The following is a 14,056-nucleotide window of genomic DNA, read 5'->3' as shown; positions in this document are numbered from 1 at the left end:
TGTAGAAAAAATGACTGCCTCTTCAGCTGCCGCTATGTCGACTAAATGTAAGGACAACTTGATTTCCAAATTCAACCGCCTCTCAAACAAGAAACCGGACCCACACATTAAAAAGCTAGATGTTAACAAAGTCGTAATTAATCGCAGTAACAGTTCTCTTTCTGAAGGTTTGAAATCCGTTTTAGCTAAAGGACTAAACTTTGCAGTCACACCTAGACACATACCAGTTAATGATATAATTGCTCGAGTAGATGTAGCTCTCAAGGGCTTGAGTCACATCGCTGCAGACGTAGCAAGATCCGAAATCTCTGCAACCCTCAAAAACGCTAAGATGCCAGCTAGCAACATCAGCAAAGATGAGCGTTTTGAATTAGCTCAATAAAAAAAGAGGGATGCCATTGTCATCCTCTCAGCCGACAAAGGCAATGCCACTGTCATCATGGACAAAATAAAATACAACAACAAAATTCAAGAACTACTCAACGATGGCAGCTATACAAAAATAAAAAGAGACCCCACCAACAGCCTTGTCACTAAAACCAACAAAATCATTTCTGATTCAACCGCATTATTTGATCAGACCAAACAGTTCTCGTTGAAACCTTCTGCAGCCAGGCCACCAAGATTATACGGCTTGCCAAAGATACATAAAGAAGATACACCTCTTCGTCCCATTGTCTCTACTATCAACTCCCCCACCTATAAATTGGCTCGTTTTTTGTCTGAAATCCTACGGCCTTTCACTGGAAAAACCACCTCTGCGGTACTAAACTCTACTGACCTGGTATCGACAATCAAAGGGATTGCCCTGTCCCCAGACGACCTGCTTGTCAGTTTTGATGTGGTTTCTTTATTCACCAAGGTTCCTGTACCTGACACCATCGCAATCATTGAAGACTTGGTTCATCAAGGACTGAATGCTGGGGTACCCCCCCTGGTGAGACACTGCTTAACCAATACATACTTCACCTGGAATGAAACTTTCTACAAGCAAATTGAGGGCACCCCAATGGGCCCCCCCCCTATCTCCGGTTGTAGCCAACATCTTCATGGAGAAATTTGAGACGGACGCCATCCAGACTGCCACTCTACGCCCGACCTTATGGAAGAGGTACGTAGACGACACTTTTGTCATCTGGCCACATGGCCGGCCTGCTCTAGACCAATTTCTCGACCACATCAATTCCATACACCCAGCCATCAGATTCACCATGGAAGTCGAAAAAGATGGCAAGCTACCCTTTTTGGATGTCCTAATCAAAAGGAGACCTGATGGTTCAATGAGCCACTCTGTCTACAGGAAAGCCACCCATACGGATGCTTACCTAAAACAGGATTCCCACGACCATCCATCCCAGAAGAATTCCCTCATCAAGACTCTATATCATAGAGCCCAATGCATCTCCGACCATGAACACATTTCCAGTGAACTCAAACACGTACGCCAAGCTCTTAAGGCTAATGGTTACTCTGACTACACAATCCGCAAAGCCATCACTCCAACCATCAAGAAGGATCCTGTTGAGGAGCCTTTCAAGACCATCACCTTACCCTACATTGCTGGGGTCACAAAAAAGATCTCCAAAATCCTGATTAAACACAAGATCCAGGTCCGATTCAACACAGTACATAAAATCCGTGATCTGGTACCGTCTGTAAAAGATGTGGTTCCAGACATACAGTACCCTGGCGTCTACAAACTAAGTTGCCTCTGTGGTAGCAGTTACATTGGGGAAACCAAACGACATGTCTCGGACCGCATCCGTGAACATAAAGCTGACCTGAAACACGGTAGGACAAACACCTCAGCCGTGGCAGATCACTGTTACAACTCAGTGGGCTCACATGACATTGACTTCTCCAAGACAGAGGTTCTCTGCAAGCCATCTGGCTATCATGAGAGATTCGTTCATGAGGCGATCCACATATACAAACACAGAGACAATTTTAACCGAGAAGACGGATTCTGGCTTAGCAATCATTGGAAGGACGTAATAAACCATTTCGATACACATTAGGGTGGGTAGAATAATACATAGTGTTATATTAAAATGTACAAGGTATAGGGTGGTTTATAGCAATACAGTATATAATTTAATGTTGGGTTTATCTATGGCAGTATATAGTACGGTATATGCTCATGTGATGTAAGAGAATAAAGTTTAGATGGAATCATATTATATAATTTTTACGACGTAGAATTGTAATGTATTACTTGCTGTTAGTAACTCAGCTTATTGTAGAGTATAGTAAGTATACTGATGGTGCTATGCAGTTTATACTTTAGTTTTTTATGTAGTTTATACTTTAGTTTTCTACGTGGTTGTTTAGTAACTGCAGCTACATATCATTAACATTCCTTTCCTTTGTTAATGCTACTCCCTGCACCCCCCCTTGGTGCTGCTGATCCTGCATAATGCATGGGCATAATATGACTTTGAAACCCCCCCGCCCACCTCCTACGCATTTCCCATGAATATGCTAAATTCCTCTTCATATGCACATTCTTTTTGTTAAGGCGCTCTTCCACCTCCAACCCAGCTTATATATAAGCTCCTAGCTTGGTAGTGTCTCATTCTTCACCTGAAGACGGCTGCTTGCGTTGTAGCCGAAACGTCGTGAGAATTATTTTATTTTATTGTTTTATTTTTATTATTTTATTACTTCCCTTCTACGTGACTTTACCGAAAGAACCAAGAAGATGATTTACCGAAAGAACTAAGAAAATGTGTTTTTTTATTTATTCATTACGAGCAATGTGTTTTTATTTATTCATTACGTTTGTGATGATGATTTGACGACGATAGAGGTGGTTGTGAATTCAAGAGGATGACTCCTCGGGAGACGCAGGTGTTTGATAACAACGCACAGTTGTTATCATTTTAGCACCCTACGGAGTGCTCAGAATCGACTCGTTTACATCAAAATGTATAAACGTGTTGACTGCAAGTACGTATAAAGTAAAAAAAAAACAATACAGTAGCGAGTTCAGAGCGGGATTACTGCGAGACTGAGGACTTACGTGGGCAGCTTAGGAGGCGTGCCTCGTCTTCGCAGTTCCCAATGTAAATTTTTGCCCACACCTCCCCGGTGGAGGTGGTCTGGTACGGTACACATTTCGCAACTCGCGGATATGCGAAACTCGCGAATCCAGAACTCGTGGATAGAAAGCGTTTAACCGTATTATTATAATTTGCCTGTAATACTTTTAGGATGTGAAAACAAAATATTCTGACATTGGGTGTAATTAATGTCAATATGATGTCGTGCGTTCATGGATTTGTCATTATTTCATGTGGGCAAAGACCAGTCCAGTTATAGGACAGCCATTGGGCCTTGAGCGACGATGGGCTGAATGGTCCACCAGCTAGGACTTAATGAGCCCGTCTCTCCAATTGTTAAACACTGACAACAGCACTAAATTACATAATATAGTGAAAATATGCTGCGTACATATTACGATAATAATTATGAGAGTATTTTCCCCTCTTAAGTTTACGTCGAGTTGTCACAAATAGAAAACGTAAATCACAATGCAAAGTTTATATCGACGTTTAGGTCCATGAAGGTTAAGATGCTATGGCCAAAGCTACTAATGCCATGTCGAGTACAGCGTGTGAAAGGTTTAAACCAGAAATGCACAGGCACGTGTTATCACAACAGCTAAAAAGGCCACAAACGAACCTCTTATTGCACACAAACGTTTTCCCTGGGCAGTACAGCATGTGCTGACTGCTGTTTGATAGATGACGTCTCAGATACGAATGTGAGGATGATGTCCGATGAGGAGATTTCGGTGGCATCGTTGTGCCTCCAAGTATCTTGCCTGCCTGGGCTTGTGGACACCCTTGGAATGTGTGTGGAGCAATTACGACGGTCCAGACACCGCAGGTCATGCTGGCGCTTCCGCAGACGCACGGGGGACATCCACGATGTCTTTATCCCCAACCTGCGTGTACAAGAGAAGGGTGGTGGAAAATGACAGTTACAGAATCACATACATGCATTTCCACTCCCAACAGTCAGTGTGAAAAATAAGAGGGATTTGTTATTGGGCATATTTCATAAATTGTCCTCACTCGGGTACAGTCAAAATTTAATTTAGACCCGAATGGGAAGCCAAGTGAATCTAGAAATGATTGCATCAACTGGGTCTGGATATAAGCCACGTCGTTGTGCCATTAACTTATTTGTGAATCCATTGAAGACACTTTTGACACAATGTGATTATCTCCTGTAAGAGCTGTGACCAGATCTGAAACCATTAAATGTACGTACTGCGTATGTATGTGCATGCAGCGTTTTAGATGAGTTACATGCTGTAAAATATATTACATATGCCTGCACAATTTGAGTCCATGTCATGAAAAAAAATACTGAATGATTCTTAAGTGGGCGCATTGGGCCTGCTGAAACACTTTCTGGAAGGGTTGGTACATGTGAGGGGAATAGAGGATGCAGGTATATAACACAAAAAGCTCCACTGTGGTCGGAAATCAAATACAGATTGCTGGGTTTGTACGACCACTCCACCTTGTCAGGGTTATGATGGAATATTGCCATATTTCAATAACATTTTTTTAAAAGAGAAATTTCACATCAATTATAAATATGCTATTAGATGGGAATTTTGCAATACCAGACTACATTGGCATTAATCAGCTGATACACCTTCCCTTCAGCTTGATGTCGCATTCCATATTTTCAAACGATTTGGTCCTGAATGGGCTGTACTTGTTGCTATTAGAAACATGACTCAAATGCTCGACAATTTTGGCTCAAGGCACCAATTAAATATTTATGTTGGCACGTGTCATTACATGAGAGTAAATACACAAATACTGTATGCACCATGTTATTTGATCATATGCTAGCAGTCAGTTGTGCATGAATTATTTGATGTATATTGCAGGTGTGAAAGTGACTTAACAGCAAATGATTCAAATGTATGTTTGTAAATAAGCTGAGAATGAAATACCATTTCGTTACTTCATACATTTTAAAATATATATACTTTTGGATAAATTCATTAATCAAACACTTCCTCTTCATCATGGGACTTCCTTTGGCAGTACCAAAATATGAGAATAGGTTATTTCCCCTTTTTTGTGGCACCAAACTGAAAACCTTTTACAAGGAATCATGTCTGCATTAACAACAATGCTTGTGGTCCGAATGCAAACAAAACACATACTCTGATAATATATGCATTGTCCTTGAAACTGATTGGTCCACACCAAAGACAGCTTTCTTTTGAGCTTCGTCTCAAACGGTGTTAGACCAGAGGGCGCCAAAAGGCATACAGCCCAAAGACAATGCACTATCAGAGTCATGAGAGCACTGGGTGAGCATCTTCATCATGGGACCCCCTTTGCCAATACCAAAATATAAGAATAGGGTTTTCCCCTTTTTTCTGGCTACAAAACTGAGACCTTTTTACAAGGAATCATGTCTGCATTAACCACAATACGTGTGGTCAGAATGCAAACAAAAGCCACACTCTGATAATATATGCATTGTCAGTTTAACACGTAGGCTTTCGCGACCAATATTATTCATAATAAAGGTTTTGGGGTTAGATCGCGTTATTTATAAATGTGTCGCAATAACCCTGCCCCTCTAACACCTATGATTTCTGCACATGATTGGGTATAGTGATTGGGTTCAGTTATTAAATAATACACATGACAACTAATTACTAATTTACAACTGATTACTAATCATAACAAGTAACTGATTACTAATCTATTACATAATTACAATATTTTTTAATTAACTTATTACTAATCTATTATATAATTACTTTAGTAATCAGTTGTAAGACTTACTGCCGGTGTCGGAGCCCCCTCCTACATTAACATTAGCTGCCCCGCCCATCTCTAAACCTTTATAAGCAGCTTGCCCTCAGAGGCCAACCTCCCTGTTCCTGATGACGACCGCTTGTTAGGCCTCGGCAAGGTAAGGTAATTTACCCTTTTTACCGGGTAAAAGGGGAAAGGTAAAGGGTAAAGATGTCGACATGCCAAGGGGTAAGGTAAATAGGGTAAAGGTAGCTCAGAAGAATTACCCAGTAGGGTAAAGGTAGCGCGAAGTATTACCCGGTAAATACGGTACCTTGTTTACCGCTGAAAGCTCCGTGGTGCAGTCCGTGGCCTCTATTTAATAAGTAATATTAAAACAAACTTCATTAAAAACACGCTTTAATGAAATGTACTAGTAATGACAGAACTCCACGACTCCAGGAAGTGGCCCCGAAGCTTGCCATGAAGTAAGGGACCGTGGCCCATTACAGCCAACGTCAGTTGAGCGTGGACAATTAGACCCAAGCCGAAACATAACATATAAAAAAAGATTGTTTAAAAATATACAAATGTTTAATGATAGAATATAGTATTGTCATCAGTATGACCTAAGTATATCAAGTTTGCAGTCGATACCACATTAGGAAGTGGGTAAAAATTGAGTTTCAAGATTTGAGGATACAACAACAACAATAACAACAACAACGACAGACAGAGTGAGTTAAAAGAAAGCGTGTAAAATTGGAATAATCGAGAGTATTCTATATGATTAAAGCGCTTTACCTAGCATTTACCGTTATAAACCTTGTGCATGTGTAGTAGTTCTCTAGTAATTACCCTGTAATCGGGAAATTTGTATGGGGTAAGGGTAAAAGGTAGGGTAAAGGTAAGGTCGTTGCTTTTTACCTTTTACCTTACCTGCTGAAGGGTAAAAGGTAGGGTAGAGTGATTGTATTGTGGTAAGGTAAAAGGTAGGGTAAAGGTAGGCTCTTGTTTTTACCTTTTAACTTTTACCTTACCTTGCCGAGGCCTACCGCTTGTGTTGCGGTCGAAATGTCGTGATATTTTATCCACTTTATTTTTATAACTTTAGTGTGATTATTTTTTCTATCTATGTGACTTTACCAAAATAACTATAGAATATGAATTCCTGCAGTCACGAAAGTTTTAGGTAAAATTTTACTCATTGCTTCATGAAATCCATAAATAGAATTACAAAATTATGGCAGATGTTTAACCGTGTAAGTAAAACGGTGCAATTGTGTATAGATGGTTATAAACTCAGCAATCATTTGAAAGATATCATCAACCACTTTGGGTCATGACTTGATTTGTAATTTCTTGTCAACCTCCATCATCAGCAGTGTGGATGTGTGGAGCGAGGTGCAATGGCCCCCATCTCTACCCCCTCTCTCCCCCTATCTCTACCCCCTCTCTCCCCCTATCTCTCCCCCCTCTCTCTATCTCTAGCCCTTCTATCTCCCCCCATATCTCCCCCCCTCTCTCTCCCCCTATTTCTACCCCCCTTCTTTCTCCCCTTATCTCTACCGCCTCTCCCCCCCCCCGCCCTCAATCTCTCCCCCCTCTCTCTCCCCCTCTTTCTACCCCCCTTCTTTCTCCCCTTATCTCTACCGCCTCCCCCCCCCCCCCCCGCTATCTCTCCCCCCTCTCTCTCCCCCTATTTCTACCCCCCTTCTTTCTCCCCTTATCTCTACCGCCTCTCTCCCCCCCCCCCCATCTCTCCTTATCTCTACCCCTTCTTTCTCCCCCATCTCTCTAACTATTCTACCCCCTCTCTCTCCCCCTTATCACTACCCCCTCTCTCCCCCTATCTCTCCCCCTCTTTCTGCCCCCTCTCTCTCCCCCTTTGTCTTCTCCTGCATTAGCATTGGCTGCCCCGCCCATGCTGCTGGCACACTTGGACTGCGCCGCTCAGCGCTGGCTCCACGGCACTTGTGCCCCCGCCCACTCACAGCTTTGGCTCGTCTGCACCCATTTCAAGCCTTTATAAACAGTTGCAGTTGGAGGCTTGCCCCCCATTTTCTCTCTGACTGATGACGACCGCTTGTGTTGCGATCGAAACGTCATTAGTTTTTATTTTATTTTTTTCATTATTTTATGTCTAAGTGACTTCACCGAAAGAACCAAATAATATGTATTCCTGCAGTCACGAAAGTTTTAAGTAAAAATTAAGTGTAGTGATTCATGCATTTAGTACAAAACCCGAAAATGAAATTGTATTCCTAACTGTGATGCACAACACTGGTTACATTTGATATTTAAATGTTATCTTAATATTTCCATAGTTGACATGACATTAACGGAGTATGGGCAGCCCTCGGGTTACGAATCAAATTCATTCCTGAGACACTTTCGTAAGTCGGAACACCGAATGCACTGCATTTAAATGCCCAAAGGGTCAGTGTTATGAAATGTGTTACGGTTCAACAAAAAGGGAAGCATTGTTACACTAATTAAGAAGAAATATTCTACATTTGCATATAACATTGTATCAAGGCCGGCATGGCTCACGAGGGGGCAGGTGGCCAACACCACGCCCGGCCACATTTGTCTCCCCAGTGGTGATGTTTAAACACCAGGTACTAGTGTTGACCTTGAGCAAGAATCAAACTCAGGTCGCCGCTTTAGTTGCTCAGCATGCAAACCGCTACACTACCGCTCCCATCACTTGCACCAACAGCCTGTTGGGGTAAGTGGTGTCGTTTGGTGTGTGTCTTTGTGTGCGTGGGGAGCCGTAGTGTAGCGGTTAGCGCGCTGCGCAACGAACCCGGCGATCTGTGTTCGATTTCAGCTCACGGCCAACACCAGTGACAATTATCTGAACCAGTTATGGGCCTCCTCTAGGTCGACTCAGCCTCAAACGAGTGCCTGGTGAGGTGCGTAAAAATATCGTCACAGGGGAGTCAAGGCGGCCGGACGTGGTGGGTGCCACCTGTCCCCTCATGAGCCCTGCCGGCCTTCATAGGTGCTCACTAACAGCACTTGTATTTGTTGGCTTCGGAACAGACCCCCTTCGTAAATCGGGGACTGCCCAAATCCTCGTGGAAGTTCTGCGGGTTCCTGCTAGTTCTAAATAATTCATGTTTAATGTTTGGGTTGATATAGGGTGCCCCGTGTGTGTGCAATTATGGCGACTCATTGCCCCCCTTCCCACGACAAGCTAGCATCAAGACTCAAGGTAAGTGAAAATAAAACTTTTTTTTATGTTACTTTATGTTTTATTTACTATATAGTATTTGTTTAGTGTTACATGCAAATGTACAATATTTATAGTTATGAGTTTAACAATGGTTAATTTTTGCTGTTGAACCGTAACACATTTCATAATACTGACCGTATGGGCATTGCCCAAATCCTCGCGGAAGTTCCGCGGGTTCCTGCTAGTTGTAAATAATTCCTGTTGTAGGGTAACATAAAACAAAAGGAGGGGGTGTTGCATTTCGAACCATGAACCAAATCCTAGTTTTTCCATTTGAGTTTGGGGATCGCGGGTTTGCCAATCGCAGCCATTTCAAGAACGTAGCGATGGGCAAAGGTTTGCTGTTTTACAGTCAGCCTGCTCGAAATCCTGCCCACACGTTTGAGTAGTTACTGCACCACTTGACACACCTGAACAATAATGCTTGCGAGGAAATCGTTGACAAATACACCGAGAACTAGACTCAAAGGGTGGCGTACAGCAATTTCTCACCGGATGCAGTGGCAGGCATTGTCACTGAATGCACAGTACACCAATGGGTTGATGGCGCTGTTGAGCACAGGCAGGTTCTGAATGATGAGTAACGAAAAATTACGTTCCTCTGTCTCGGCCAGAAGGTAGAAGTTGTCCAGAATGTCAAACATGAAGTACGGGCTCCAGCACAGCACAAACGCTGGGAATGAGAACCGAGCACATTTGTTAACAGATAAATCTTTATACAGGCTATCGGCTCGTATAAATAATAGATTTTAAAACAAAATAAAATGTCAAGTGACACATTATGGTTGTTGAAGTTATATAAGAATTTGAAAACTATGTTGTATTAAGCACAATCAAAATAATTCAACCTGATTACGATGTACAGGCAGTCCTCGACTTATGTGCACCTGTCTGATAAACATCCACACTCACAAAACAGTTTCTATGACACCTACATATTTTTTAACACTGACTTAAAATGCAAACTCGCACTTGCAAACTGAACCACGTAACTATTTTGTTTGGCGGAGCGATCCTCCGTGAGATGTAACAAGTCAGCCTTGTGCCAGGAGTTTGTGCGTGTGTATATGTAGTGGTGGTGTTGACGTGCGCCGACTGTGACAGTGATGGATCACGGGGCGGCGCGGGGTGCGGGGTTGGGCACGCGTTGTGGGCGTGGTGTGGACGCGCGCGCCGGGAGTGACAGATGACGGGGCGGCGCGGCGTGGGTGGTGAGGCACGATGAGATGTGGGAAAACAGGATCGTAGCCAGCGCCCAGCGATTGGTCGAATAAGTGGGTGCTCGCAGCGACGTCCGCAGGTGGGGTATAAAGGGGGACGCGCGAGAGCACTCGGGGAGAGTTACCCAGTTGAAGACCCGAAGACGGAGCTGAAGACCTAGTGCCCCGAGACCCCTAGTCCCGCCGTCCTTGTGGGGACCGGGGCCCTGTGTGGCTCGGAGGCGAGGCTGTGGGACCCGGCGTCCAACGCCCCCGTGGGTCGGGCTGGGGACCCACAGTCGAGACGGATACCCCGGGCAGGGAGTGTCCCGAGTAGCTCAGTGGCGTTAGTCGCCGAGTAGCTAAGTGGGTGTTTGTCACCCGAGATACTAAGTGGATGTTGGTCATCCGAGTAGCTCAGTGGGCGTTAGTCGCCAAGTAGCTAAGTGGGTGTTTGTCACCCGAGATACTAAGTGGGTGTTTGTCACCCGAGATACTAAGTGGGTGTTTGTCACCCGAGATACAAAGTAGGTGTTAGTCACCTGTGAACGAGTTTGATAAAATAAAGAGTGTGTTACCCGTGAAGTCGTCTCCCGCCGAGTTACTACATTACATATACATGGGGTGCCAAGGCTTCGAAGCCACTCTGCAAGCGCTGCGACTCCCCCTGTCCCCCACACTGAGTACACACACGCAGTACACACACGTAGCGTCCTGGCATAGGATTGCTTGGCACAACAGGTTTAAATCCAAAGGGTACCTATGAGGAAAGTCCCACGGTTTCCCGGTGCTAGGGGATTGGCCGACCCTTGCAGGACAATTTACATCGCGGTGCCCCTGGATTGGCTTAATTGTGTATGGGCGCAAAAAGGTTAGCGGTCTAGCCGCAATGAGTCATTCATGCCGGGGTGGAAAAAGTGAGAAAAGCAGATGATGAGCAGAGGGGACCGCAGGGGCCACGACCCCCCGCTGACCCCCACACCAAATATACACCCGTAGGGTGTGTATTTGCCAGTCGGGTGTTAATCTGGATTAACGAGGGTGAGTACTGGATTCTTGAGTGCGGAAGGGCCGACAATGGATCGCGGGAACCCCGGGTGCGACGATCCATGTAAGGGCAAAAACCTGAGCAGAAACTACAGGTCGGCGCACGATTGGCCGCGCGGTACGATGCGACCCCGGGCTTTTGAAGTCAGGGGGGTAAAAAGGGGAGCCCAGGGGCCATTCAAGGAATTCATCTTCAACATCTCTGCCGTCAAGACCCCCTGCTGTCCTGCCTTCTCCAGGCGCTCACAGCGTCCATGTGATGCCGTGCGTACAGTTACGAATTACGTGGTAGGATGCTTGAGTGCCTGGGTGTGTAGGCAGTAGTAGGCTAGGCTTTTCTCGCGAGATACTCCCTCTGGGTAGTGCTGACTGGGTGGCTTACTTTAAAGGATTGTGGTTTGCGCCGAGAATAAAAGTGAGCACAGAGCCAGCAGGGGCACGCGTGTTCGCGCAGCCGCCTTCGCATTAGTGGTGGTGTAGGTGGGCGTGTGCGGAGTAACCTCGTGCAGCGGTGAGCCAGCACTTTAGCCATGTCTCTCCGAGATGGCGCTAGCGCGGGAGGACCGACCACCCGATTGGCAAGGGCCCGGTGGGAGCTGAGCGATGTGGTAAAGGAGGGAGTGGAGGGGGCGAACGTAGCGCCCCCCATGCCCATCGAGGGCGGTGGGGCAGACGTCGGTCCTCACACACTCAGTCGGCAGGGGCCCGGCGGGAGTCGACTGACGTGGTGGAGTAAGAAGCAGAATGGGCAGATGTCGCGCCCCATCTACCCAGTGAGGGCGGCATGGCGGACGTGGGGCCCCACATACACACACGCGTGGGTCATATAGCCTGCATGCCCAGCCACTGCATGCCTGATCAGCTTTTGTTTGACCAGATAGAGGGGGCTAAATGGGCGCGGCAAGGGCTAGGGAAGAGATGGAGTGATGTGGCACAAGAGGATGTGGAGCTAAGTGGACTTCCCGACCACTGGTGCCAGCGGTGTCAAGATTTGCCTCTGTGGAGGAGGCTCGTGAAGGACGCTGCTGCTGGCCAGTTGGAGGCAGTCGCCCTCCAGCAACAACGGAGGGCAAAGGAGCGACGCTCACAACAATGAGCGGAGCACCGGGTGGATAAAACACAGCAAGTTGGTACAGTAGGGGGCACAGGTGGTGCATCGGCCAGTCATCTCAGTCAGTCGACCCATGGCACCTGGGTCTGCCCCGTGACCTCCTGACTGTGGGCATTTGACACTTTACATGTGCACATAGCCTGGCACAAGCGCCGTGGTGACGTCACCACCACTTAGTGGCGAATGGCGGTTGTTGTTGTTGCACACGCATGTGTGTGTGGGGAGCGGTTGCACAACGCTGTGTGGAAGCTACGTGGTCTGTCGCTCCGCACGAAGTTTCGGGTCTTCTTGGCCAAAGTCACGCCCTCACTTCTCTATGCTTGTGAAACATGGACCCCTCCTCCAATTGGACATCAGTTAGAAACATTCAGGCTGTCCTGCCTACGATCCATCCCGGGTTTAATCAGGCTGGCTTGTGTGGGGAGCTCACATGTCATTGAAAGATCTGGACACATTCTCATCAGTGAGCTCCTCCGGCAGGCAATGCTGCGTTGGCTGGGTCATGTCGCCCGCATGCCCAGCCACCACATACCCAAACAGCTTCTGTTTGGCAGGACCGAGGGGGCTAAACAGGCACAACACGGGCTGGAGAAGAGACGGAGCTGATGCGGTACAGGAGGATGTGGAGCTGAGTGGACTTCCCGACCACTGCTACCACCGGTGTCAAGATTGGCCTCTCTGGAGGAGGCTCGTGAAGGACGCTGCTACTGGGCAGTTGGAGGCAGTTGCCCTCCAGAAACAACCAAGGGCGGAGGAATGATGCTCACAACAACGAGTGGCGTGCCGGGTGGCTAAAATGCAGCAAGTTGGCACAGGTAGGGGGTACAGCTGGTGCATCTACAGGTCATCTCAGTCAGTCAACCCATGGCACCTGGGTCCGTCCCAAAACCACCTGTCAGCAGCAAGCCTTCGACACTTCACGTGGCCTCAAAGTGCACCTGGCCTGGCACAGGCGCCGTGGTGATGTTACTGTCACTTAGTGGCGATTGGCAGGTATTAGTGTGTGGGCATACACAATAGGAGTGAGCAGTAGTGTAGCAGTTAGCGCGCTGTGCTACGAAAGCAGCGACCCAAGTTAATTCTTGCTTACGGCCAACAGAAGTACCTGGTGTGTAAACATCATCACTGGGGAGACCGTTTTGCGGTTGCTAAGCTGGTATTATTGTTCTTGGTAACATTGCGGATATATTTGTGGTGCACAAATTAAGTGAAATCTCAGTCCTATGAACAAAAGAGCATGTATAATATGTTGTGAACATGCTTACCAAATATGACAGCTAGGCTGTATTTAATGGTCTTCTTTTTTGCCTTCCTGTATGTTTCTATAGGCAACATATCAGCCTGAACACCATCGTAACCTGTGAGAAAATTACGAAAGGGTTAATAAAAAAAAAAGCCATATCTAATGTCTATTCATGTATGGGGCAGTGCTCAACTTCATTAAACAATTCAATCAGGATCTAAGATAGTGGGTACATTAGAAAATGCTCCCAAGCGTATGATGGCCGATGGTCCAGAATAGTGGCAGAGTGGCAGCGAAGGAATGGAATGCATCCAAGAGGACGTCTAACAGGCAGATGGAGCAATTAATTCAGTTTGTGTGTAGGTGCTTGGGAGCGGTGGTTTGGCGGTTAGCGCGCTGCACTACGAATCTGGTGACACACACGAATTTGATTCC

General features: G+C 46.1%; 1 protein-coding gene across 1 annotated transcript in view; it reads right to left on the bottom strand.

The window, feature by feature from the left end:
• Positions 1–3,625: 3,625 nt before the first annotated feature.
• Positions 3,626–14,056, bottom strand: part of LOC144933974 (neuropeptide S receptor-like) — a 60,623-nt gene continuing 50,192 nt past the window's right edge. The window contains exons 7-9 of the mRNA XM_078859369.1: positions 13,644–13,736; positions 9,514–9,694; positions 3,626–3,949 (exon numbers count right to left, since the gene is read on the bottom strand). Of these exons, the coding sequence (XP_078715495.1) occupies positions 3,688–3,949; positions 9,514–9,694; positions 13,644–13,736 (536 nt within the window). The 3' untranslated portion in view covers positions 3,626–3,687. The remainder of the gene's footprint in view (positions 3,950–9,513; positions 9,695–13,643; positions 13,737–14,056) is intronic.

This window comes from Lampetra fluviatilis, chromosome 1 (assembly GCF_964198595.1).
Source record: "Lampetra fluviatilis chromosome 1, kcLamFluv1.1, whole genome shotgun sequence".
Lineage (NCBI taxonomy): Eukaryota > Metazoa > Chordata > Hyperoartia > Petromyzontiformes > Petromyzontidae > Lampetra > Lampetra fluviatilis.
The sequence above is the reverse complement of the archived record's forward strand: the minus strand, read 5'-3'. Positions and strand labels throughout refer to the sequence as shown.